Source organism: Natator depressus, chromosome 16, assembly GCF_965152275.1.
Source record: "Natator depressus isolate rNatDep1 chromosome 16, rNatDep2.hap1, whole genome shotgun sequence".
Taxonomy (NCBI): Eukaryota; Metazoa; Chordata; order Testudines; family Cheloniidae; genus Natator; species Natator depressus.
In genome coordinates, this window is record NC_134249.1 from 1,463,335 (window position 1) to 1,489,866 (window position 26,532).

At 46.9% G+C, this 26,532-nt stretch overlaps 2 protein-coding genes across 3 annotated transcripts in view; one reads left to right on the forward strand and one right to left on the reverse strand.

Annotated features, from left to right (window-relative positions):
* The window catches only part of SLC31A1 (solute carrier family 31 member 1), a 43,771-nt gene that overhangs the window by 16,086 nt on the left and 1,153 nt on the right, over positions 1-26,532 (reverse strand). Inside the window, exon 2 of the mRNA XM_074973897.1 lies at positions 345-526. Coding sequence (XP_074829998.1) covers positions 345-479 — 135 coding nt within the window. The 5' untranslated portion in view covers positions 480-526. The remainder of the gene's footprint in view (positions 1-344; positions 527-26,532) is intronic.
* Positions 14,496-26,532, forward strand: part of FKBP15 (FKBP prolyl isomerase family member 15) — a 112,060-nt gene continuing 100,023 nt past the window's right edge. The window contains exon 1 of one of the 2 annotated variants that reach the window (XM_074973893.1): positions 14,496-14,515. The gene's annotated coding sequence lies outside the window, so the exon portion shown is untranslated. The remainder of the gene's footprint in view (positions 14,516-26,532) is intronic. The other variant, XM_074973894.1, reaches the window with a different exon arrangement.

The following is a 26,532-nucleotide window of genomic DNA, read 5'->3' on the forward strand; positions in this document are numbered from 1 at the left end:
CTCCGACACAAACCAGGGCAGGACAGATTTTCATGTATGTTAGCAGCTGCCACTGAAGACAGAACAGCACATCTGGGGCAAGCAGCAATATCAGAGGATTTAAAGAATCCTTGTAGAGAAACACCCCTCAGGAAGTGAGCTCAGCAACTGGGTGAATGGATTTAGTGCTATTAAGTCATGCCCTCCCTGCAGCTAAACGTTAATAAATAAGCATTTTAGAAAACTGATTCTGACTCCTGGCTACAAAGAGCCACCTGTTCAGGGAGGCAAAAAAGTCTTTGGACTTTGGAAACTGAGCTCAGATTAAGCTCTGGATGATGCGTACGTTTCTGGATTTCACTTACCATCATCATCATCCCTTCTCCATGATTGTGCCCTGGTGATGTTGTAGGGTGATGATGTTCCGAGGTCGGATGATAATGCTCAGAGGTGGATTCCATGGAGCTGTTCATCACATGGTTTGTGTGGTGGCTGGACATCTTTACTGCAGACTTGTCAATGATGGCACACGCAGGACAGTGGGAGCCTTGAAGAAAGATGGAATAATGGACGTTAGGGCAAGAGTCACAGGAAACACTTCCCCAAACAGAAGGCAGTTTCTGTTGTCCACAAAGAAGAAGTCAGGCCTCCAACAAGCCGCACCCCGAGAACTACTGTCCGAGAGATGTGGCTCATAGCCTGGGACATACCATCCTCCCTCAAGCTCTGTACACAGAACTCAAAGCAAATGCTCAATTTCCAATGAGGTGTTTTTCCATTAGGTTAATTTCTTTAATATCTTTGCAACTCTCTAGTGGGTGGCAAAGTCACTACCCTGAAGAGCCTACGATCCAATTGAGAAAACATGCAGCAGGGAAGAAAGGATCATTTTTAACTCATTAAGTGAAAAAGTCTCCTCTAAACTCCAGACATCAAACATGCAAAACTGACTTCTGTTGCTTCAGAATCTAATTGCTCCCAAGCCCCATTTTCATTGCATCTATCAAAGGATCAGACTCACAGTTCTCCTAATTGGCAGCCGTGCATTTGATTGGGAACAGGTCTATCCAAAAATTGCATTAGTTTGGGACAAGAGTTACTGCTGATGGAAAGGTCTGGAGCAGCCCCAGGCAAGCCAGTCTCATTTCCACAAACTTTCGTTCTTCACTTCTCCCCTCTAATTACTTTAGACATAACGTGAGAGAGAGAAAAACATACAGAAGGCTGCAAATCCAAATCCATTAAATCTGTTTACTGCAAATCAAGTGGGTCTGGACAGGCACTTTAGAACAAGGGAGAGCAAATAAATGGTTAATGGTGGTCATGGTTTCTCCCTCTCCCTGGGGTGAGGTGCCTGTCACAGGAGCTGATCTCAAAATGCTCTGCAGAGTAAAAGAGCAAAGGCAGAAAAGGATTAAGGGTTAGAGGAGATGAAGAAAGGAGCTGGAGTGTCGGTGAATTCATTGAAGTGAATGATATAGCTAATGTAATCTACTGGGCGGAGAGGGGAGAAAGAATCCCTCTTTCCATACTTACTGTTCAAACCCAAGGGTTTGGCATGAGGAGTACAGAGGCCACACAGGCATGATCAGACTGTGAGCAAATTAAGGGAATATTAAGGGCTAGTGCAAATAGCAGAAGAAAGTCACTACTGTATCCTCAGCGCTCTCGCCTGGGAGCAAGCATTACAGGCGGGCTCAGTGTTTATTTGTTCAATGCATTAGAAGTGCCTATTGCCTCATCTACATGCACATACAACTGTAAAATTTCAAAGCCAAAGAACCAGAGTGGAGGAAACACACACACAAACACACACCCCCAAGCTTCAAATCTCTCCTTCCCAAGCAAAGGGGCAAACAACTACACAGCCCTGTATTTTAGGTCATGCAAGAGACATGCTGCATGGGCACTGCAGAGCAACCAGAGCCTTGGGCATAAGCACGGTGCTTCAAATAGACTGGGACTCAGGAGACCTGGGCTCTCTTCCCAGCTCTAACACCAATTTGCTGCGTGGCCTTAGTTAAGTCACTTAGCACCAGTCCTGAAGGCTCTCCCAGTGCTTCACAAAGCTGAAAAGCATTGCTCTGTTCCCCTTGGAGAGATGTGCTAGGTAGCCCTATTGACTACAACAGACTGTGCTCTGGGTCCTTTATGGTCTAGGATTCTATTCACAACAAAAGGATCCAATTTTAAAAAACCCAATGAAATGAAAACCCACCTCAACCCTCCTAAAGCCACAAGCTACAGGAGAGAGTAGGAAGGGGAGTGTTGTGTGCAGAAGAGATGGAGAAAGGTCCTCAATACAGGGGCAATGGTGTTCAGGAAACAACCCAGCTTTAAGAAAAGGAGTACTTGTGGCACCTTAGAGACTAACAAATTTATTTGAGTATAAGCTTTCTTTTGTGAGCTACAGCTCACTTCATCGGATGCATCCGATGAAGTGAGCTGTAGCTCACGAAAGCTTATGCTCAAATAAATTTGTTAGTCTCTAAGGTGCCACAAGTACTCCTTTTCTTTTTGCGAATACAGACTAACATGGCTGCTACTCTGAAACCCAGCTTTCACGGTCGGTGGTTGGGATGTGGAAGGGGGAGGCTGAGATAAGCACACCAGAACCTGATGCAGGCTGGAGTTAGCTCATCCAGTGGCGCTCAAACTTTTTTAATGGTGACCCCTTTCACATAGCAAGCCTCTGACTGCGACCCCCCTTATAAATTAAAAACACTTTTTAATATAATTAACACCATTATAAATGCTGGAGCAAAGCGGGGTTTGGGGTGGAGGTTTACAGCTCATGACCCCCCATGTAATAACCTTGTGACCCCCTGAGGGGTCCCGACCCCCAGTTTGAGAACCCCTTTAAGCTAAATAATTAAGTGATGTTTCCAGAGTTTGAGGATTTTGTGCATTCTGCCACCCCTCCCTTCCCACAGTAGGATAATATGGAAAAAAAAAACCCCACAGAAAACTGCCTTCATTCCCCCACTGATGTCTTTAATGGCTTTTCCCTGGTTGCACCAGTGTCCAAATTAAACAACTATCCCTCTGTCTTAGAGTTTTAAACTGCCACCCTTCTCCCTAGCATACGGAGACCTGTAAAATCAACAGCAATAGCCAAGCCCCTAGCAGACTCCAGGGAGTCTCGGCTCTTCTTCCTTTTCGGGTAAAAGCCTGTGGGGCGGTAGGGATTATTTTTTAGATTTTAATTATTTACTCTTTGTCTTGGGTTGCTGGGGCTGCAGAGGATGTCAACAGTGGGAGGAGCATTCACAAAAAGCTAACTACCTTAGCAAAATGACAGTGAAATATTTGAGTGAGAAGGTGGGGTTTGGTTCTGTTGTGCTGTTTGGGGGGCGGGGGATTGGTTTTGTTTTTTCAAGTCTGAGTTGTCTAATACTGCCCTTGGTGATGTTCACACAAAGCTCCCACACCTGCCTAAGGAACGAGGACCACTGCTCTTCCCCCTGCCTCGCACACACCCCGAAGATCTCTACAGCTATTTGCCAAGTGTAGTAAGATATTTTATGAGCCCTTAAAGTAAGGTAATGGTGTAAATGGGTAAGACAGCTCAAGCCATTGTGCAAAGGGAATCAATACATGGAAAAAACATTTAAAAATAAGAGTCACCCCCCTGGAGAGCAGGGAAAAAGTCAGCCTGGCTGCATAGTGAGAGCACTAATCGACTGAAGTTACAATCAAGGATGTTCACTCTCCCCAGCTCATGGTGGGAACAGATGGTTTGGAGAAGGAGCTCTAGTAAATCAGTGGGTCTGTAACAAGTCTTAAGGAAGCAAGAGCAGTCCAGAGTAACAAGCTGGCTGCCAGGCGAGGAGCTACATATCCTGCAAGGGGCATGGCTTTTACAAAGCCATAGTCTAACTGGGGCCAGACACTAGCTCCTATTATGGCAAAAGCTTTAAATAGGTTCAGTCCGGAGCACAGACCCAGCAGTCAGCGGCAGGTATTTTTATGCGAATGGGAGGTTTGCTCTCCGGACTGCACTGCTGCCTGCTCTAGCACTTGTTAACGCACTCAGGGAAGGAGATAAAATTCCATAGCGACTACTGAGATCTGGACAGGTTCACTGTCTACACAGCACTTCTAGCACATGTGCACATGCAATGGGTTCACCTGCATCCTCAACAGTATCCTACTGGGTAAGGAGGAAAAGTGGGGAAGGGAAGAATAGGTTAAGGGATAAATTTCCTCAGCATCTTGTTTTACTGCCCCTTTCACATCACAGTTTAGTTCTGGGGCCAGCTCTCTATACAGGGGCCGTGCCTTCCATTTGAAGGCCCATCAAGACATTAAGAGAAGCAGACCAGGACTTACACACAGGACTGGGAACGATGAACCAGATCCTGAGCTCTAATCCCAACTCCGGACACCAATTCCCTCCATCGCTTTGGGCCAGACACCCCGCCTCAGTTCCCACCCACCGACCCCACCCATCCATGAGCCGAACCAATTCTCAGAACATGCAGACAATGCAGATGCAGGTGGGGTCACTCTGTGAAGCCCTGGGACTGGAGTAGCAGAGTATTACTGGGAATGATAGAGAGCGACTGAAGGAAGACTGGCCACCTCTCGGCTTGCTCTCAGAAGATGCAAGACAAGCACTGGTTGGACCACAGGGATCCTGATACACCCTGCTTCCCAGGGGATCTGCAAGGGCCAGTTAAGAAGAACGAGGTGCTTTGAGGAGGCCACACACTATGTAAAGGACAGTCTATTGCGGCTCTTCCCTAGAGACAGCCAGTCCTGTTGCTCAGACCTCTCTGGGCTAAGCTCTCCAGTAGCAGCCAGTCCTTCACACATCCCAGAGACACTACAGGTCATGAAAGGTCTAGACTGTGGGACGGATCCAGACAAATGCTGAAGAGGAAGCACTCAGCCTGGTCTAAGGGTCTGTTTACACCAGAGGTGGGCAAACTATGGGCCGCAAGCCACATCTGGCCTGCGGGACCCTCCTGCCCGGCCCCTGAGCTCCTGGCCCGGGAGGCTAGTCCCTGGCCCCTCCCCTGCTGTTCCCCCTCCCCCGCAGCCTCAGCTGCGCCACCAGCGCAATGCTCCGGGGGGCCGGGCAGTGGAGTTGCAGAGCTGCGGCCTGACCCGGTGCTCTGGGCGGCGCGGCCGTAGTGCCGCCAGCCTCGGGTGCTCCAGGCAGCGCGGTAAGGGGGTAGCGGGGGTTGGATAGAGGGCAGGGGAGTTGGGTGTGGTGGTCAGGGTGCGGGGTGGTCAGAGGACGGGGAACAGGGGGGGTTGGATGGGGCAGGGGTCCCGGGGGGGGGGGAGACAGTCAGGAATGAGAGGAAGGGGGTTGGATGGGGCGGCAGGGGGCAGTCAGGGGTGGGGGGTCTGGGGATAGGGAGCAGGGGGTGGTGGATAGGGCAGGAGTCCCGAGGGGGCTGTCAGGGGACAGTGGCGTTGGATGGGACAGGAGTCTCGGGGGAGCCGTCAGGGGGTGAGAAGCAGGGGGGTTGGGGAAGATAGGAGGCGGGGGCCAGGCCATGCCTGGCTGTTTGGGGAGACACAGCCGCCCCTAACCGGCCCTCCATACAATTTTGGAAACCTGATGTGGCCCTCGGGCCAAAAAGTTTGCCTGCCCCGGTGTACACTTAACTAGAGGTGTGACTGCAGCCCACGCAGACGCACCCCAGCTCACTTTGACCTCGCTAGTGCGAATACCAAGAGCAGCGAAGCCCTAACAGCACAGGCTTCAGCCCAGGCCAGCCACTCAAGTCGCTACCTAGGGTCCCTGGCAGGCTTGTAAATCCCATACTAAAGACTGTGCTGCTGCATCTTCACTACTCTTGGCACCAGAGCTAGACTGGGTACCTCTCCACGTGCCACAGCCGTGCCGCAGCCACACCTCCCACCGCAGCATGGACAAACCCGAAGACTCCTAGTGGGCAAATGGAGCCCTTCTTGCCAAGCCAGACAGCTACGCGGATTCCAGTACACTGAGCCCCCTTTGAAATTAATACCCATCACTGACATAACCACGGGGCATAACCAAAAAATAATCCACTCCCACAGCACTTAAACATGCTCCACACAATAGAGTTGTGTAGCTTTTCACACCTCAGCTATTCAAAAGGAAAAAAAGCCATCCATTTCCTTGGCTACTGCCCAGAAGAATGGGACCCTTGCAAAACACCTAACAGGTTTCTCTTGTATGAGGGTTATTTACTCTATTCCTGGAATAGTGTTTGTTTGTCAGAGGTCCTAGTGACAATACATGTGTCAGCCATGTTGGGAGGGGGCACAGTTACCACATCAGTCCCCAGATGGTTCCATCTTGCAACACAGGTGGGACAGTGTTCCTGATTTGGGGGACTACTATGTGGTCAATGGGTCTCCCGACAGGGTTGATTTAGTAGCAAGGACAGCATTTAGTGGTTCACAAACTAAAGCCAGCTAATCTCTACATTCCCCAGAACAGGTAGCAAAAGTTTCAGGATTTAAAGCTGATGCCAATTGTAATGAAAGCCCTGAAAGCAAACCTAGAGAAGAAGAGAAACTGAACTGTTGACAAGTCATAAGCACAAAAGACACTGTTTCTGTGCCATTCCCAAGCCACGAATCTTCCAGTCCTGCGTGACACTAAGAAGCAATACATACATGGCAGTTATCAGCAGTCTACTTACAGCAGTCCAGCTGGCAGCCAGTGATTTCCAACCTTCCTGACTCACTCTGAGCAGCCACCCTCGAGCTCAGAGCTTTTCAAAGGAAGACACTCCACCCAGAGGCGGGAGGGGGAGGAGAGTCCATAGACACACTGCAGCACTGTTCACTCACTCAACCTGTGGTCTTCAGTGAATGGTCTGAGCTAGTCATCATACGACCAGAATGCTGCCTCTGATTTATTCCATTTCCTGACACCCTTGCCAGCTTCAAACGCTTCCTCTCCAAATAAAACCCTGCCTCCTGGGCACCACTAAACCCAAGGAGATAGTTGATGGTACACTCAAAAGCAACCAGCATATTCTACCTACTTGTATTTCATGAGTTTGGGTTCTAAAGCCGTATTTCTTGGGTTTCCAACTCAGCAAGGGAAGGTCATTCTGGGTCTGGACTCTGTACAGCATTTCTCAACCCAGGATCACAGTGGCTGTAAACAGTGAAGTACGTAGGATGCGACAGGTTGATACCCCGATCCACCTCAAAAGGCATGGGGAAGTGGGTCTTTGGGGGGTTAAAAGGAGGAGAGGGCAGCCCTTGTGACTGTTTAGCTGGGAGATGCCAGAAATGGCTAGGCGGGAGTGAAAGAGGAGGGGCAGGAGGCGAGCAGAGCAGGGATGTGGCCATGACACAGCTGTGTTGAGCTGTGAAGGGGAGGATGAGTGGCTTGGATGTGATCTGAAAAGGAGGGTGGAAGCCAGCAATGGGATTGGAGAAAGAGAGACGAGGACAGACTGGAAAGTGAGGGAGATGGGCATTTGGGCAGCTGCATATAGCATGCACCAGAATTGGGGGCTTCTGTTTTTTAAAGAACAAAAATTGAAAGAATTCACAGCCTTGTTACCATTTAAGATAGATTTCCAGAGGTCTTTGAAAACTAGGAGCATTACTGCACAGACCTGGCACCCCTTGCTACGGGCCCAAGGGATCTGCCTTGCCTCCTTACTGCACAGGGCCATGGTGGCCTGTAACAGCCCAGGCTGACCTGTGCCAGTCCCAGGCATTGTTCGTTAGCCCATGTGCACTCAAACCTCGGAGACCATCCTAGTCCTGACAAACCTAGAGGTTATAGGAACCGGTCTCCTGAGAAAGATGGAGTAAATCCCCACCTATGCACGGCAGGAGGGTTTGGAGGGTCTATTAGGACAGGTTCAAGTACAGAAATGTCCAACTCGTGGGCCCATTTCCACTTTTAAATACAGTCCGTGGGCTGGAGTTTAGGACTCCAGCTTTCCTCAGTGCCTGTCGGATCTCCCTGCCAGCAGTCACTGGGAGGGTCTGGGTCTCACCAGGGGTCACCAGGCAGCCTCACAGAGATCTGGGGAGAATCTGGCCATATGCAGTAAGTAACAGGGTGGTTTTTTGTTATTGTTTTTTACATTTGACACCACTCAGTGGAAATCTCCCCTTCTTAGGGCCACTGCTGCTGCTGCCCTTTGCCCTCTTTCCTCCCTTTCCCTAACTTTTGTTTCTCTCCCTCCTCCCCGTCTCCTGTTTCCTTCTCTCTTTACCCACATTCATGCCTCCCGACAGACAGGGCTGTGCCTTCCACACCCAACTGTGTGTAGGTTCCATGGGAGGAGGCCCACCAGCTTTCACACTCTGCTTCTGCACGCATAAAACAATGGCCTGATTAGAGCAGGGGCTTGGTTCAAATGCTGGCTCATGTACATTTCCTGGAGCTGCACAATTTTGATAGGGAAGCCAGAGAACACAGCAGCACTAGTTAGGCTTTAATGAGACACTTATCAAAGAAAGGCCAGGGAGGACTAGATGGCATGACAGCCTACATCTGACCTATCCACATTCTTTCTCTTTGCCCCAGAGACAGAGCTGCAGATGGGCTTTTAGGAGGTACTCACTGGAGCTAACTTAGCGCACGCGCACGCACACGCACACCCTCCACTAGAGGAGAGGCCAGTGCTCTTCCTCTTAATAGGATTAGGATCACATTCCTTCATGGAGTTTATTTTCATAACATAGAAAAAAAACTCATCCAGTCAGTAGAGCTCAATTAATCTACTCCCCCCATAAACAGAGTCCTAATCTTCCAGCCTGTTCAGATTTCCCAGGGACAATTCTGAACTTTCAACACAATAGGAGACGAAATAGGGAATTAAGGACAATACCTCCCTACAAGGACAATGCCACAGAACTCTATGAAACAAAGCTTTATTCAAGCAGAGTTTACTACAAGCAGTTTCTACTGTACTGCAAGACAGCAGAGAGCAATATTGGATGGCAGACAAAAGCTTTCAGCCATAAAAACAACAATGGGGAAGGGATATTGAGAGGCACAGGAAAGGGTGTAGATACAATTCAACAAAGATAGAGATACAGGGGGGTTGAGAGATAGAATCATAGAACCACAGGGTTAGAACCACAAGAGTCATCTAGCCAAAATGCAGGATTTGTTGTGGCTAAACAGATGGCTATCTAGCCTCCTTTTGAAAACCTCCAGTGAAGGCACTTCCACAACTTCCCTAAGCAGTTTGTTCCATTGTCCTACTGTTCTTACAGTTCAAGTTTTTCCTGAGATTTCATCTATATCTCCTGTGCTGTAGTTTGAACCCACTGCCTCTTGTCCTGCCCTCTGTGGCAAGAGAGAACAAATTTTCTCCATCTTTTTATGGCAGCCTTTCAAATATATGAAGACAGCTATTGTGTCCCCTCTTAATCTCCATTTTTCCAAACTAAACATTGCCAGTTCCTTCAGCCTTTGCTTGTATGGCTTGCATTCCATCCCTTTGGTCATCTTTGTCCCTCACATCTGGATCCTTTCCAATTTTTCTCCTTTCTATACTGCGGTGACCAAAATTGGACACAATCCTCCAGCTGAGGCCTAACCAGTGCCAAGTAGAGTGGTACTATCACCTTCCATGACTTGCATGCTTTGTTAATGCAACCTAAAATTGCGTTTGTTTTTGTTGCAACAGCATTGCATTGCTGACTCATGTTGAGGTTGTGATCCAGCACACTTCCCAGATCCTTCTCAGCAGCGCTGCTGCCAAGCCAGTTATCCCCCATTCTGTATTTGTGCATTTGGCTTTTCTTTCCTAAATGTAGCACCTTACATTTATCTTTGTGGAATTTCGTTTTGTTGTCGATAGCCCAGTTCTCCAATTTACCAAATCCTTTTGAAATTTTAGCTCTATCCTCCAAAGGGTTGGCAATCTCCCCTACCTTGGTGTCATCTGCAAATTTGATCAGTATGCTCGCTATACCTACATCCAGGTCATTAATAAAGATTTTAAACAACACAGAACCCAGAACAGATCCCTGTGGAACCCCAGTGGAGACCTCCCTCCAATCCGACATAATTCCATTAATAGTTATTCATTATCGTTGTTTAAACAATTATGTATCCATTTAATACACATTTCTCCAGCTTACTAGTGAGAATGTCACATGGGACTGTGTCAAAAGCCTTGCTAAAGTACAGGTATATTATATCCACCGCATTCCCCCATCCACCAAATCAGTTACCTTGTCAAAGAAGGAAATCAAGCTGGTTTGGCATGATTTGTTCTTGGTAAATCTATGCTGGGTGCTGGTGATCACCCCTCATCCTCCAGGTATTTGCAAATTGAATGTTTTATACATTGCTCTAGTAGCTTCCCAGTAGGGATGTAAACGGTTAACTGGTTAACCGGTACGCATTAGGCTTACCGTTAACTGGACCTTAATCGTTAACCCTGATGGCCGCATGGCAATAATGTGTAGTGTCAATTTATGGCAATAATGAGTAGTGTCAATTTAAATGCAAATTAGGTGCAGTTCTCAGGCTCCTGGCAAGCTGCTAATACAGCCCTCAACATAGGATGTACCAAGCGTCAGAGGGGTAGCCGTGTTAGTCTGTATCCACAAAAACAACGAGGAGTCCAGTGGCACCTTAAGGACTAATAGATTTATTCGGGCATAAGCATCTGAAGAAGTGGGTTTTTTACACACGAAAGGTTATGCCCGAATAAATTGGTTAGTCTTTAAGGTGCCACCGGTTTCCTCCTTGTTTTCATAAGATGTAGGCACCCTATGAATAAATGTTGTGGTTCCAGCTGCATTGTGCCCATCAATGGGGACCACCTCTTACCAGAGTTAGACGCACACTGCATTAGGAAACTGCAGAGGTGGTAACGGTCACAGTACCAGGAGATAGCACGTGCACACACAGTGAAAGGGGGGGGAGGAGGCAGGACCAAGGAGCCATCCTTTGTTTTTTCTGAATGACTGCCCAAGCTCAGTTTAACTTACAAATGCAGCCCCTACCACCTAGTCCCCTCACTCACACACTAGGGTTTGTACCAGGCTAATGAGTAGCTGTGTCAACCCTGCCTTCTGACCTGGGATGCCCTTTATATTGCTTTGCTGCTGCAGCCTCCAGTCTGGACTGCTCACAAACAGCCTCCAGCATGGAAGTCACTCCCAACTACGTCCATGTGTGCTGCAGCCAGCCAACCATGCCTTGGCTCTTAGCAGCCTTGGTTAGAATAATAGAATATCAGGGCTGGAAGGGACCTCAGGAGGTCATCTAGTCCCACCTCCTGCTCAAAGCAGGACCAATCCCCAACTAAATCATCCCAGCCAGGGCTTTGTCAAACCTGACCTTAAAAACCTCAAAGGAAGGAGATTCCACCACCTCCCTAGGTAACGCATTCCAGTGTTTCACCACCCTCCTAGTGAAAACGGTTTTCCTAATATCCAACCGAAACCTCCCCCACTGCAACTTGAGACCATTACTCCTTGTTCTGTCATCTGCTACCACTGAGAACAGTCTAGATCCATCCTCTTTGGAACCACCTTTCAGGTAGTTGAAAGCAGCTATCAAATTCCCCCTCATTCTTCTCTTCCGCAGACTAAACAATCCCAGTTCCCTCAGCCTCTCCTCATAAGTCACGTGCTCCAGCCCCCAATCATTTTTGTTGCCCTCCGCTGGACTCTTTCCAATTTTTCCACATCCTTCTTGTAGTGTGGGGCCTAAAACTGGACACAGTACTCCAGATGAGGCCTCACCAATGTCGAATAGAGGGGAATGATCACGTCCCTCGATCTGCTGGCAATGCCCCTACTTATACATCCCAAAATGCTGTTAGCCTTCTTGGCAACAAGGGCACACTGTTGACTCATATCCAGTTTCTTGTCCACTGTAACCCCTAGGTCCTTTTCTGCAGAACTGCTGCCTAGCCATTTGGTCCCTTGAATGTCGTCAGATTTCTTTTAGCCCAATCCTCTAATTTGTCTAAGTCCCTCTGTATCCTATCCCTACCCTCCAGCGTATCTAACACTCCTCCCAGTTTAGTGTCATCTGAAAACTTGCTGAGGGTTCAGTCCACGCCATCCTCCAGATCATTAATGAAGATATTGAACAAAACCGGCCCGAGGACCGACCCTTGGGGCACTCCGCTTGATACCGACTGCCAACTAGACATGGAGCCATTGATTACGACCCATTGAGTCCAACTATCAAGCCAGCTTTCTATCCACCTTATAGTCCATTCATCCTGCCCATTCTTCTTTAACTTGCTGGGAAGAAGAATACTGTGGGAGACCGTGTCAAAAGCTTTGCTAAAGTCAAGGAACAACACGTCAACTGCTTTCCCCTCATCCACAGAGCCAGTTATCTCGTCATAGAAGGCAATTAGATTAGTCAGGCATGACTTGCCCTTGGTGAATCCATGCTGACTGTTCCTGATCACTTTCCTCTCCTCTAAGTGCTTCAGAATTGATTCCTTGAGGACCTGCTCCATGATTTGTCCAGGGACTGAGGTGAGGCTGACAGGCCTGTAGTTCCCCGGATCCTCCTTCTTCCCTTTTTTAAAGATGGGCACTACAGTAGCCTTTTTCCAGTCGTCCGGGACCTCTCCCGATTGCCATGAGTTTTCAAAGATAATGGCCAATGGCTCTGCAATCACATCCCCCAACTCCTTTAGCACCCTTGCATGCAGTGCATCCGGTCCCATGAACTTGTGCTCATCCAGCTTTTCTAAATAGTCCTGAACCACTTCTGTCTCCACAGAGGGCTGGTCACCTCTTCCCCATGCTGTGCTGCCCAGTGCACTAGTCTGGGAGCTGACCTTGTTCGTGAAGTACATGGAGTACATTAGCTTTTCCAACATTCTCCGTCACTAGGTTGCCTCCCTCATTCAGTAAGGGGCCCACACTTTCTTTGGCTTTCTTCTTGATGCTAACATACCTGAAGAAACCCTTCTTGTTACTCTTAACATCTCTTGCTAGTTGCAACTCCAAGTGTGATTTGGGCTTCCTGATTTCACTCCTGCAGCCTGAGCAATATTTTTGTACTCCTCCCTGGTCATTTGTCCAATCTTCCGCTTCTTGTAAGCTTCTTTTTTGTGTTTAAGGTCAGCAAGGATTTCACTGTTAAGCCAAGCTGGTCGCCCGCCATATTTACTATTCTTTCTACACATCGGGATGGTTTGTTCCTGTAACTTCAATAAGGATTCTTTAAAATACAGCCAGCTCTCCTGGACTCCTTTCCCCCTCTGCTGCAGTTGCCTCCAACATACATTTCTGGGATAAAAATCTAAGACTGGGGATATGTCCTGTACTGCCCAGCCCTCTCCTGGGCAATACAAGTTTATATGAAGTCTGGTATTGTTTTAATAGGAATAATATGCACATAACTTGCCACCCCAAATGGAGTTTTCCAGACACTTCAATTTAAACACGTTGAATTAGATAAACAATAAAAACAAGTTTATTAACTACAAACAGAGAGATTTTAAGTGAGCACAGGTAATGAGGAATAAAATTCAGAAATGGTTACAAGAAAGATAAAACTCAACTGGTGCCTAATTTACCGAACTATGTCAAACTCGAAGCAAAAGTTCTCTCACATGCTCTCAGCAGCTTTACTGACCAAATTTCTTAGGTCAGGACCCTAGAATCCCTAGAATTCGCCCTAGAATCCACCGAGCGCTTCCTTTGTCTTGTTGCTTCAGGTGCCGTGAATGCTATAAAGGGGCGGACCTTGGGGCGTTTGTCCCTCCTTTTTATATTATCAGTCCCTCTCTTGAAAAACCATTTCCGGCTGAGATTCAGGAGACAAAGCGTCAACAGGGAAGGATGTTCCCTGCTGCTTTTTCCTCACCTATTAGAGAGTCCCTTTGTTTCTCTTTCTGCTTGATGATCCTGTTTACTGCTTAAATGCAAATTAAGCAGAGCACATGTTCCTTTGTTTAAGATAGCCCTGTATGCCAACTTCTACTTGGGTAGGGCTGTGGTTTGGAACACGTATTAACAACACCATACAGTGGAATACTGTAACATCACATGCAATGTTGTCATATACATTTTATGAGGATAATAATGACCAGCTAATCATGAGTTTTCAAACGATATCTCACAAAATGTACTTTGTAAAAAGATTATTAAGATAGTGCATAGGGTGTGGACACATGGTTACATTCGGTCACACCCTCCCCCTCTTATTTTATCCCCACCCTCATTCCAGTATTGCTTCATTCTCTCTCCTTCCTCATTTATTCCATACACTGCATTCATCATCTCCTCTCCACTGCTCACTCTGCTCCCCCCCCATGCCCCTCACCTTTCTCTGTGTGTACATCATATGACCATTTTTCCCCTCTTCCCCCCAGGCCTCCCCAGGACAGGTGGCACGAGAGGACGGGGGAATCCAGGATGCCCCTTTCTTCCCAATTTCATCCCCTCATGCTATGTAAGAACTAGGGGAGAACCCAGATCCTGCTGTTCCAGAACCACAAACCTGTATCACTTGAGCTAAAGGAGAATCTCCATGAACATTACAGTACCTTTGACACAGATGAGGTCTGCTTCCATCCAGCAGAGGGCAGTGACAGAAACACACCCTCCACAGGTCAGTACAATCATTATTAAGTCTCTAGACCAGTGGTTCTTGGGCTCAGGGCCCATCTGTAAATGTTTATGGCCTGTCACGACCCAGTAAATAGTCTGGGAGTGGGGGCCCTGAGATGGTTTCAGTTGGGTCTTGCCCAGCACTCACCCCACAGCGGAGGCTCCTGCACTATGAGGCAGGCTGGGCTTGGTTCTCGGCTCTGGTTTGGCCCTACCCCCCTGACTGGACCAAATCTGTGATAGCGAAATTGTGAGCTGGCTCATGGGTTGCAGGGCCACTCACTCAGATTTGGCCTGCCTGGGCTCCCATCATCATGATGGCTGGGCCAACCTTGAGTGGCGCGGGGACCCCAGGGGTTGCAGTGCCTGGAGTGGGGAGGGAAGCCGAGCCAGCCCTGTGGGACAGGAGCCACAGGAAATGCTATGTGACCCTTTGAAACATTCTAGTAACCCAATTTTGGATCACAACCCACAGGTTGAGAAACCCTGCTCTAGACCATAATTAACATATTTAAAGAGAAAATGTTTCCAAAAGGAAATCACTTGCAACATCAGGAAGCTTCTGAAACTAATGATTTGGAGACACTCTTATCTAGATTCCTGGACTTTGAGAAGAATGTATCCCAAAAGATGCAGTGGCCACATAGCAGCCCTCCAGTGGGTACTGATCAGCAGCAAGGCTGGTATTAATAATTTGTTATAGCAACAGCCATATTACTCAACTCTTGCACTGCACGGTGCTTTGTCTTGGCACGATGAGGCACAGGGACAGCCTGATAAGATCTATTTACGCAAGAGTCTGGCATGGAGTTATTATTAGGAGCAGGTTGCTTATCAAAGTTATTAATGCAATGAGCAGCCTGGTCATGATCAGATTGAAGCTTAGTCCCCCATCTGGCCTGGGCACTCATGGAGGGGTCAGAAAAACAGTTGTGACAAGACAGCAGGTTTGAAAGGCACAATCCTCACCCTTCCAACTAGGGGCAGTTTGCCTACAACAGTATTACCTTCCCATGTGTATCTAAGAGAGAAGACAAGATAGGTGTAAGCTGATTTAGAGAACCCACTATCAACTCTGCCACTAATTTCTAAAGATATTTTAATGACCAAAGTGCCCGCATTACAGGATGCGGGCACCGTACATCCTAAACAAGCCATTTAAAAGATACCTTCAGCAATAACACACAATTAAAAGCAGATGTTAATGTGCTCCCAAAGAGGGCTCATCCCAGGCACCAGGAGGCAACTTCAGAAGATCCTTCTGGATGGCCCCTGCATGTGCAAAGGACACTTGTGAGAATCTTATCAGGACCATACTGTTACAACTGCACCTCTGCTGTGTTCTGCCACATGCTATAAATGCAGAGAAAGCATGACAGAGGGATGCAATGAGCTCTGCTCCCACAGTATTGGTAATGCAGAGATGGGTGAGCCTAGCTAGAACAGCAAACAGAGCACCCCAGAGAAGGGGCATCTGCATGATTCTATGAAGGGCTAACAAAGGGCAAAAGAGGGCACGCACAAGCTGACTGGCTCATTCTATACTTTTCCCTCTTCTGCTCACTGGCACTGCAGAGTGCATTGACTTTTAGTAGGCATCAGACTGGCTCTCTGGTTTCTCATGCTCCCACGTCAACGGTCTTCAAGCTTCTGCTTTCCTGTGACATGAAGAGGAGATGCTTTTCAGAGTAGGGAGAGTCTTCATTGTGTCCTGGCCAGCACAGATGGTATTGAAGCACGGACAGTCAGTCTAACCCTTGTGCCGAGTTAGTCTCTGCTGGGGATCTGACCACTTCATGGATGCTTTTCACCCTACTCTTGCTTTGGCACGAGGAGCTCTGCTAAGTGTCATGTTTGCCATGGCCATGATTTCTGTGGCAAAACTCAGGAATATTTCATGGTCTTTCCCTCCAGCTGCATGCTACTGAGTAAGCCTTTTCCATGGACTGTTCTCACACATTTCGCTGTTGTGCTGTTTTGATAGCTGTCCCTAATAGTCTGAAAGCTTATGAAGATATTTTCCATTAGAAAAGGATTAAGCTAACAGTCACTAAAACGGCATGAGCCTGGACTTTTTGTAAACTAAAATTATGACCTTTGCACCGTTGTCATGACTTTCCATTTGTTGTCACTTCAATCAGCCCAAGCAGGGCTGATTGTTAGGGGAGCTGGAGTTTGCAGCAGGGTCTTACATAAGAACTTACTCATCTCCAAGCCTCGTGCAGCCTGTACAAAAGCCATCTCTCTGCTTTTAGGACACATTTTTAGATGTTTAGTTGCACAAACGCTGAATGAATTATTACTTGTACTTTACACTTCCACAGGGCCTTCCGCCCAAGTGTTTCAGAGGTGGCTCAGCATCATCCTCCCTATTTGACAAAAGAGGGAAACTAGACAGAGAGTTCAAGAGGAGGAATCCAGATCCCATTCCTCCTACTCTCCTGGGGTTTTCACAAAGCAAAAAAAAAAAAGTCAGTAGAAAGATATTGCAAAAACGGGTCATTCTGAACCCTGTGAAATGGAAACAACTAACATTTTTCACAAAGTCATTTACCTGTTTTTAGCCAGCTTTATCGAAGAGTCTAGGTAGAGAGTTTACCATCCAAAAACAAGGGATAACAGCCAAGATTTACCACATCCAGGTATTTGTTTTTACCTTGGGACTGGCAGCTATTCCCAAATTCATAACAGAATAGATTAAATACCACAGCAATATCCAATGGCATGTTTTAGCAGCAGTCACTATACTAACAAGACATTACTGCTACTTTGATCACATATAGACAATTTCCTCTTTCACAGCTTAGAACAATTCATCTCAGTAACACACAGAAAGCACTATTGGAGATCTTAAAAGGACACAGTCTACTTTAAAAAAATATTTCAGACTGGTAAAAACACAAAAACAAAAAAAACCCCACAATTACTGTTACAATACCCAAGATGCCGATAAGTGAAGGAGTATAAAGAAAAAGGTTATTTATTTTTCCAGTTCATTTATTTTTTATATTTAGCACTGCTGTCAGTTGCTGGCTGAGTGTGTTCTCTCCATGTGCTGCACTGGTTCTGGCCAGGTAGCCAGCACAGCAGACCTTGATCAAACTGTCCAAGAAGACCACAGACTCAGTTCAGTGGTGAAGGCAGTCAGCCAGGTTTATTGTCAACGAAGCACAGTAATAGCATCCCATAGATTCTACAGGGATACTAAAACAGGTATGCTGTTACAATGGACCACAATCAGTGAGCAGCAGGCCCTTCGGCCAGATAAAGACACCCGCGGTGACAACTCTTTTATTCCCTGATACAAACCAGTTACATATTCCTCTGATGTGGTTAGTTACCACCCTTTACCTTGTACCTCTTGGTTCGATCAAAATCTCGATCCCGGTCATCCTGACCTTATCTTTAGCAGGGGCATCAGGGTGTTCTGACATGACCCTTCTGGAATGGGTTTATGCAGGTATCCAGTGTCTAGCACTTCCTAGGAGTGTTTGTGGTTTCGCAGCATGAGCCATGTTCATGGACCAGACAATGAACCTGCGAACAGGCATGTTTTGTAACAGGGCCTGACTTTTGCTCGTAGTCTGACTCTTGCTAACTTTGCTTTATCTCAGCAGGGCCTGACCTTTGTTTAGGCCTTAGGCAGCATACCAGGCCCCATGTTTCAGACGCTCTCCTTCTACTACAAGCACCAACACTATGTGAGCAGTTTCAGTTTTCAACTGTACAGTAAAGTTTTTCCATCAGTTTCTTCTGCTGTTTGTGTGGGTCTTTCACACAGCAATGAGTACATGGGGGCCAGGGGAGAAATGTAACAAAGCTCATAAAAATGGACTCGGGGAGTCCCACCATTGCAAGTTGTGACATTACCCAGGGTACAGTCTGGACTGTTGAACAGCTGTGTCCCCTCAATTCTCCAGTCTGAGGTGCCTTGTACACAGCTTTGCTGTGAGAACCACCACTCATGGCCAGTTCACACACAGCCTCTAGCATGCAAAATCACTCCCAGTTGAACTGCATGAATGCTCTGGCCTGCCACTCATGAATTACATACAGGGCAACACCAGCAAACTCCCAGTCCCAGATCTTCCCCCGGAAATGTGCATCTTATACTGCTCAGCTCTCTGCTGGACAATGGAAGCTCATATAATGTCCATCATTTCATCAATGGCAAATGATATGCACAAACCTTGTTATCTCAAGTAAAGGTTCCTAACACTTCATTCCAACACACACTGGCTTAGATAAAACAATAAAACCAGCTTATTAACTATAGAAAGATAGATGTTAACTGATCACAACTAATGAGGCTTAAAAGTCAGAATTGGTTAAAAAGAAAATAAAAAGATAAAATGCAGACTAATATCTAACTTAGCAAGTTAAATGGATTCAAAGCAAAGGTTTTTCTCACCACATGCTTTACAGTCTTTACTGTCTGGAAGCCTCCAGACCAGGACCCCTCCCCCAGTTCAGTGTTTCTTCAGTTGTTGTTGCCCTGAACAGAGCACAGTACAGAGGTAATTTATGTTGTGGGTGTTCTCTATTCTTATAACTTTCTCCTCTCTTTGAGGATTATCTCCAGTCGGGGTTCAGCTGACAGCCAGTCTGTTTACAGGAACCCCCAGCTGTTCTATTGTCTATATGTAAAGTTCTTGCTTACACCCTTCTTCCTGCTGAAGAATGGCTGCTTACCTAAGTGAGAGTTTATGATAGTCCATTTGATTATGCTGATCAACCTGGCCAAGGCGTCAGTGTGTCTTTTGTCTCTGAAGAACTGGTTTGGGCCTGCTTTTCTAACTTCGGGACATGTCGCTGCAGTGTTATCCAGCAGACCCTTATAACTTTACATACAATGTTGCCACACATATTTTACCAGGAAAACAACATTCAGCAGATTATGAGTTTTTAAATGATACTTCACAAGCAATGTTCCCTCTAATTTTTTACATGCATGTGCAAATGAATTTGGTTTTGTGAACCAATATGGAGGTGATGTGTGGCAGGGATGGGGCCGAGGGGTTCAGAGTGTCAGAGGGGGCTCAGGGCTGGGGCCAGGAATGAGGGGTTTGGGGTGTGGGAGGAGGCTCAGGGCTGGGGCAGAGGGTTGGAGTGTGTGGGGGGGGAGAGGGTCAGGGCTCCAGCTGGGGGTGCAGGCTCTGGGGTGGGGCTGGGATAAGAGGTCTGGAGTGCAGGCTGCCCAGGGGCTGTGGCAGGGAAAGAGGATTCCCCCCAGCCCTCTCTCGTCGCAGTAGCCCGGGGCTGGGGCACCTCTGCCCAGCCGCAGCAGCTCCGAGGTTGGGGCCGGGGGAGAGTGGCTCTCCCCACCTGTGCAACCCTTGAAAGCCTGCTGCACAGCCACACAGCTTAGAGGGAACTTAGCTCACAAGGCATAGTTTGTACAACATTTATCATAGTTTTGTAAAAAGGATGATCTTAGGGATACAGTTTTTCACACAAGTATAGTACTTGAAAGGCCTTTCTGGACCCCAACTAGATTTTGACTTGACAGCGTCCCTTTGACCCCCACAAACAAGCTCCAGATCACGACAGGTTCTCTGTTATACAGATCTTGTGAAGAGATTGTGCCATCAATCCTGCGGCTACTTTATACCATGAAGTCTACAGAGTGTCCACATTCATCGTTCACTAAAGTCAGGAGGAGTCATTAGAAAAGCGTGGCAGAGTCTGGCCAGTGTAGTTACTAGGAGCCCATCTGTACGTTCAATATCAACTTCAAGATTTTGGCTGAAGTTCTAGCCATCTACGAAGAGCAATGCTTCTCAGACCCACTGTAAGTGGATCCAACTCCATTAGAGTTCAACCTGCTTAACATGGGTAAAAAGCGGGCCCACGATTTCTTAGGCTCAGTCTATACTAGGAGCACTTCACCAGTACAGGAGTACCAGTCTATTATACCAGCAAGGCACTTCTAGTGCGGCAGCTGTTATATTGGCAAAGCAGCACTCTGTACCGCTGCAGGAAAACCACCCTGCATGAGTGAAACAAGCTATACCAGTAAAAGTACAGTTCTGCACCTGTGTTGATACTAGGGGTTTCTGTGGGTCAGGGCTCACACCTCTTCAGACTCAACAGGAGACAGCTATGCCAGCAGAAGTCTCTAACATTGAGCTGGCCTGGGAGTCAGGTCAGATTCATGGAAAGCCACTTTGGCCCAAACAATACTCATACTTCCTGGAACACGACTCAACATGCACATAAGCAACCCATGGCAGCAATGGTTCTTGGACTGCAGATCATCCTTTGGACTTTCACTCCCACTCCACCGGCTTGGTCTTGGTTCCAAGCTCATTAAAGCTAGTTTTGTTATTGGGCGATAGTGCCCAAAGCTTCTAGTCAGAGGGATTCTCTGCACATAATTCAGCTCAGAGCCACAGAGCACTCGCTGGTCAAGTGGGGAGAGCTGGCCAATCAAACATTACTGGCTCCCCTCCTGTCACCAGTGGAGAAGGACAGAACAGCCAGGAAGGGAAGAGGCAATAATCTCCTCTTCCTCATGTAATTAACTCTTCCCAAAAGAGACAAACCGCATTCAGTAACAGCACTTTCCTAACATTACTCAACCACAGCACAACTGCTGTAGTTGTCACAGAGGTGTTGTGTAATTGAGAGTGAGAATGTGACCATGAGATGGTTGAGTTCAGGATCCTCACAAAAGCAAGAAATGAGAGTAGAAAAATACAGACCCTGGACTTCAGAAAAGCAGACTTTGACTCCCTTAGGGAACTGATGGGCAAGATCCCCTAGGAGGCTAATATGAGGGGGAAACGAGTCCAGGAAAGCTGGCTGTATTTTAAAGAAACCTGATTGAGGGCGTAGGAACAAACCATTCCGATGTGCAGTAAGAATAGCAAATATGGCAGGTAACCAGCTTGGCTTAATAGTGAAATCTTTGGTGAGCTTAAAACACAAAAAGGAAGCTTACAAGAAGTGGAAACTTGGACAGATGAATAGGGAGGAGTATAAAGATATTGCTCGAGCATGCAGGGGTGCAATCAGGAAAAAGACCAAAACACAACTGGAGTTGCAACTAGGAAGGGATGTGAAGGGTAACAAGAAGGGTTTCTACAGGTATGTTAGCAACAAGAAAAAGGTCAGGGAAAGTGTGGGACACTTACTGAATGGGGGAGGCAACCTAGTGACAGATCATGTGGAAAAAGTTGAAGTACTCAATGCTTTTTTTGCCTCGGTTTTCACAGACAAGGTCAGCTCCCACACTGCTGATCTGAGCAATATAGTATGGGGAGGAGGTGAGCAGCCCTCAGTGGTGAAAGAACAGGTTAAGGACTTTTTAGAAAAGCTGGATATGCACACGTCTGTGGGTCCAGAGCTAATGCATCCGAGGGTGCTGAGGGAATTGGCTGATGTGATTGCAGAGCCATTGGCTATCATCTTTGAAAACTCGTGGCGATCGGCAGAGGTCCCGTACGACTGGAAAAAGGCAAATATAGTGCCCATATTTAAAAAAGGGAAAGAGAACCTGGAGAACAACAGACTGGTCAGCCTCACCTCAGTCCCTGGAAAAATCATGGAGCAGGTCCTCAAGGAAACCATTTTGAAGCACTTAGAGGCAAGGAAGGTGATCAGGAACAGTCAACATGGATTCACCAAGGGAAAGTCATGCCTGACCAACCTGATTGCCTTCTATAATGAGATAACTGGTTCTGTGGATATGGGGAAAGCAGTGGACATGATATATCTTGACTTTAGCAAAGCTTTTGATATGGTCTCCCACAGTATTCTTGCTCGCAAGTTAAAAAAGTATGGATTGGATGAATGGACTATAAGGTGGATAGAAAGCTGGCTAGATTGTCAGGCTCAACAGGTAGTGATCAACGGATTGATGTATAGTTGGCAGCCAGTATCAAGCGGAGTGTCCCAGGGGTTGGTCTTGGGGCCGGTTTTGTTCAACATCTTTATTAATGATCTGGATGATGGGATGGATTGCACCCTCAGCAACTTTGCAGATTACACTAAAATGGGGGGAGAGGTAGATATCCTGGAGGGTAGGGATAGGATACAGAGGGACCTAGACAAATTAGAGGATTGGGCCAAAATAAATCTGATGAGGTTCAACAAGGACAAGTGCAGAGTCCTGCACTTAGGATGGAAGAATCCAATGCACCGCTACAAGCTGGGGACCGACTAGCTAAGCAGCAGTTCTGCAGAAAAGGACCTGGGGAGTACAGTGGATGAGAAGCTGGATATGAGTCAGCAGTGTGCCCTTGTTGACAAGAAGGCCAACGGCATTTTGGGATGTATAAGTAGGGGCATTGCCAGGAGACTGAGGGAAGTGATTATTTCCCTCTATTCAGCACTGGAGTACTGTGTCCAGTTTTAGGCCCTCCACTACAGAAAGGATGTGGACAAATTGGAGAGAGTCCAGCAGAGGGCAACGAAAATGATCATGGGGCTGGGGCACATGACTTATGAGGAGAGGCTGAGGGAACTGGGATTGTTTAGTCTGCAGAAGAGAAGGGGGGGGGGAGATTTGATAACAGCCTTCAACTACCTGAAGGGGGGTTCCAAAGAGGATGGATCTAGACTGTTCTCAGTGGTGGCAGATGACAGAACAAGGAGTAATGGTCTCAAGTTGCAGTGGGGGAGATTTAGGTTGGGTATTAGGAAACACTATTTCACTAGGAGGGTTGGGAAGCACTGGAATGGGTTACCTAGGGAGGTGATGGAATCTCCTTCCTTAGAGGTTTTTAAGGCCCGGCTTGATAAAGCCCTGGCTGGGATGATTTAGTTGGTGTTGGTCCTGCTTTGAGCAGGGGTTTGGACTAGATGACCTACTGAGGTCTCTTCCAATCCTAATCATCTTCTTCTATGAATGTGAGTGCTCACAAGACACATTCCATTATGGAAGATGTGTCCATCCCTGGCTATTAGCCAGGATGGTCAGGTATGCAACTCCATGCTCTGGGTGTGCCTAAACCTCTGACTACCAGAATGGGAATGGGAGGACATGGGATGGATCACTGGATAATTGTCCTGTTCCCTCTGAAGCCTCTGGCAGCAGCCACTGCCAGCAGACGGGATACTGGGTTAGATAGATCATTGGTCTGACCCAGTATGGCTGTTCTTATGTTGTTTTCAGATGCAAGCCACACTGCGAGAGTTTGAGAGTCCCTGCTTAAGCTTTTACACAGGAACCAATGTGGGGGAGGGGTGGAAGGGTTCCACTTTCAGCACTGCTACTGGTTTAGGCCCTGGAATACTCTTCAATTGGTATTCAAGCCAAACCCAGCACTAAAAGTCCTATCCGGCAAGTTACGCTAGGTGCCCTCAATCCCTCAGGGGACAGGTTCCTTAGAAAATGAAAGTTTACCTCATTCTCTATAGAGATACTGTACTTTGCATGTACATCAGAGCAGTTTCCTCTAACATTTTTATCCTGCCTACAATCATTTAAAATTATTTCAGAATTTTTGACTAACTGAAAATAAATCAGAAATGTGACCCCGTAATAAATACTTGACCAGGGAATATTTTCATCACACTTTGAGAAACAATCTTAAGTGGCACCCAAATGAAGTTAAAATTCAGCCAATACATCCCCAAGATATCAGTGAGGAAAAAAACTTCTCCACTTGCAGAAAACTTAAGGTGACTCATCACACCCTACCGCATACACTAGCTGGCCTTGCTCCCTAGCAAGATAACAATATAACCTAGCTCTTATACAGATGAGCAAGTCTTACACAGAGACCATAAAATAAGACAGAGGACACTAAATGTGATGACAACATTAGTTTATCAGGGACCACACTGAGCAGGAACCAAAGGCTGACAAACACAGAACCTCTCCACAAACTGACCCTTGGGGAGTAGATGCAGGAATGGTTCTCTCTTAAGCGGTACATGAGAGAAGCTGGGGTCAAGATTTTCAGAAATTGAAGCCTAAAAATAAGCATCTAAACTGGGTACCTATATACATGCCTTGCTATTTCATCCCCTTCTGAGATCAATGGGAGCTGTTGACTCCTCAGCACCTTTGAGAATCAGCCCACTTGGTTAGGAACCAAAATATAGATTTAGGAGCCTAAATTTAGCCTCCTACTTTTTAAAATCTCAGCCTGGGGTCTCTTGCCATAGAAACCCTCCCCAGAGAAACTCCGTGTAACTCACTTAGGGAGTTACCACGGAAAGATGCACCACCTATACTGCAGGAAGCATCTGAAGGTCAATTCAAAACATTTTGAGAATTTACAGAACACAAAAGACATCCTACAGGAGTCAATACTGGTGCCACAAGTACTCATTTTCTTTTTGCGGATACAGACTAACACGGCTGCTACTCTGAAACCTTGCCTTGTTGTATTTCATAGAATCATAGAATATCAGGGTTGGAAGGGACCTCAGGAGGTCATCTAGTCCAACCCCCTGCTCAAAGCAGGACCAATCACCAACTAAATCATCCCAGCCAGGGCTTTGTCAAGTCTGACCTTAAAAATATCTAAGGAAGGAGATTCCACCACCTCCCTAGGTAACGCATTCCAGTGTTTCACCACCCTCCTAGTGAAAAAGTTTTTCCTAATATCCAACCTAAATCTCCCCCACTGCAACTTGAGACCATTACTCCTTGTTCTGTCATCTGCTACCACTGAGAACAGTCTAGAGCCATCCTCTTTGGAACCACCTTTCAGGTAGTTGAAAGCAGCTATCAAATCCCCCCTCATTCTTCTCTTCCGCAGACTAAACAATCCCAGTTCCCTCAGTCTCCTCATAAGTCATGTGTTCCAGTCCCCTAATCATTTTTGTTGCCCTCCGCTGGACTCTTTCCAATTTTTCCACATCCTTCTTGTAGTGTGGGGCCCAAAACTGGAGACAGTACTCCAGATGAGACCTCATCAACACCAAATAGAGGGGAATGATCACATCTCTCGATCTGCTGGCAATGCTCCTACTTATACAGCCCAAAATGCCATTAGCCACCTTGGCAACAAGGGCACACTGTTGACTCATATCCAGCTTCTTGTCCACTGTAACCCCTAGGTCCTTTTCTGCAGAACTGCTGCCGAGCCATTCAGTCCCTAGTCTGTAGCAGTGCGTGCGATTCTTCCGTCCTAAGTGCAGGACTTTGCACTTGTCCTTGTTGAACTTCATCAGATTTCTTTTGGCCCAATCCCCTAATTTATCTACCTCTCCTCCCAGTTTAGTGTCATCTGCAAACTTGCTGAGGGTGCAATCCACACCATCCTCCAGATCATTTATGAAAATATTGAACAAAACCGGCCCGAGGACCGACCCTTGGGGCACTCCACTTGATACCGGCTGCCAACTAGACATGGAGCCATTTCCCTTAATCTAAAATAAACAAAAGAAGATAATAAGCCATACAACTGTACTTTGCTCCTTCACTTTATCTCTTAATGTCTATTTAGCAAATGTTTCACAGGTGAGCCTCAGTTCATTGAGATTGGGGTGCAGCTCCTGTACTGACTACACAACTGTGACTTCTGGGGATTACCCAGGCAAGTAAGGGGTTTTGTCACCACCCACCCTCTAAACTTGGGGTGCCTTAATGCTATGCTACTGTGGTTCAGCTCTCTGACACCAGTAGCCTGACCATAAGCACAAGGTCTCCCACTAGCTTCCACCAGCCTTGTTACTCCTTGAAGGGTTACAACCAACAGCTGTTCTGGTCCCAAGTCTCCCCAAATCTACCCACCCAGATTCTTAATTACCAGACAACTCTGACTGTTCCCCTTAGGTTAGTCACCCAGGAAGGCATGAAACCTCTCCACCCCACCCTCCAGTTATTAGTTCATTTTGGCGCACACACTCCACACAGTTTACACAACAGAGACCCGCTTGGAGTATTTAACAGAAAAACCACGGATTCAAAGATGAAATAGTAAGGGAGGGCATACGTATACAAGTTACACAGAAAATAAACAAAGACCCAACCCCAGCCTTGACACCTCTACGTTCGATAAATTCTAGGGCTGTCAAGTGATTAATCATGCTGTTAAACAATAAAATACTGTTTAAATA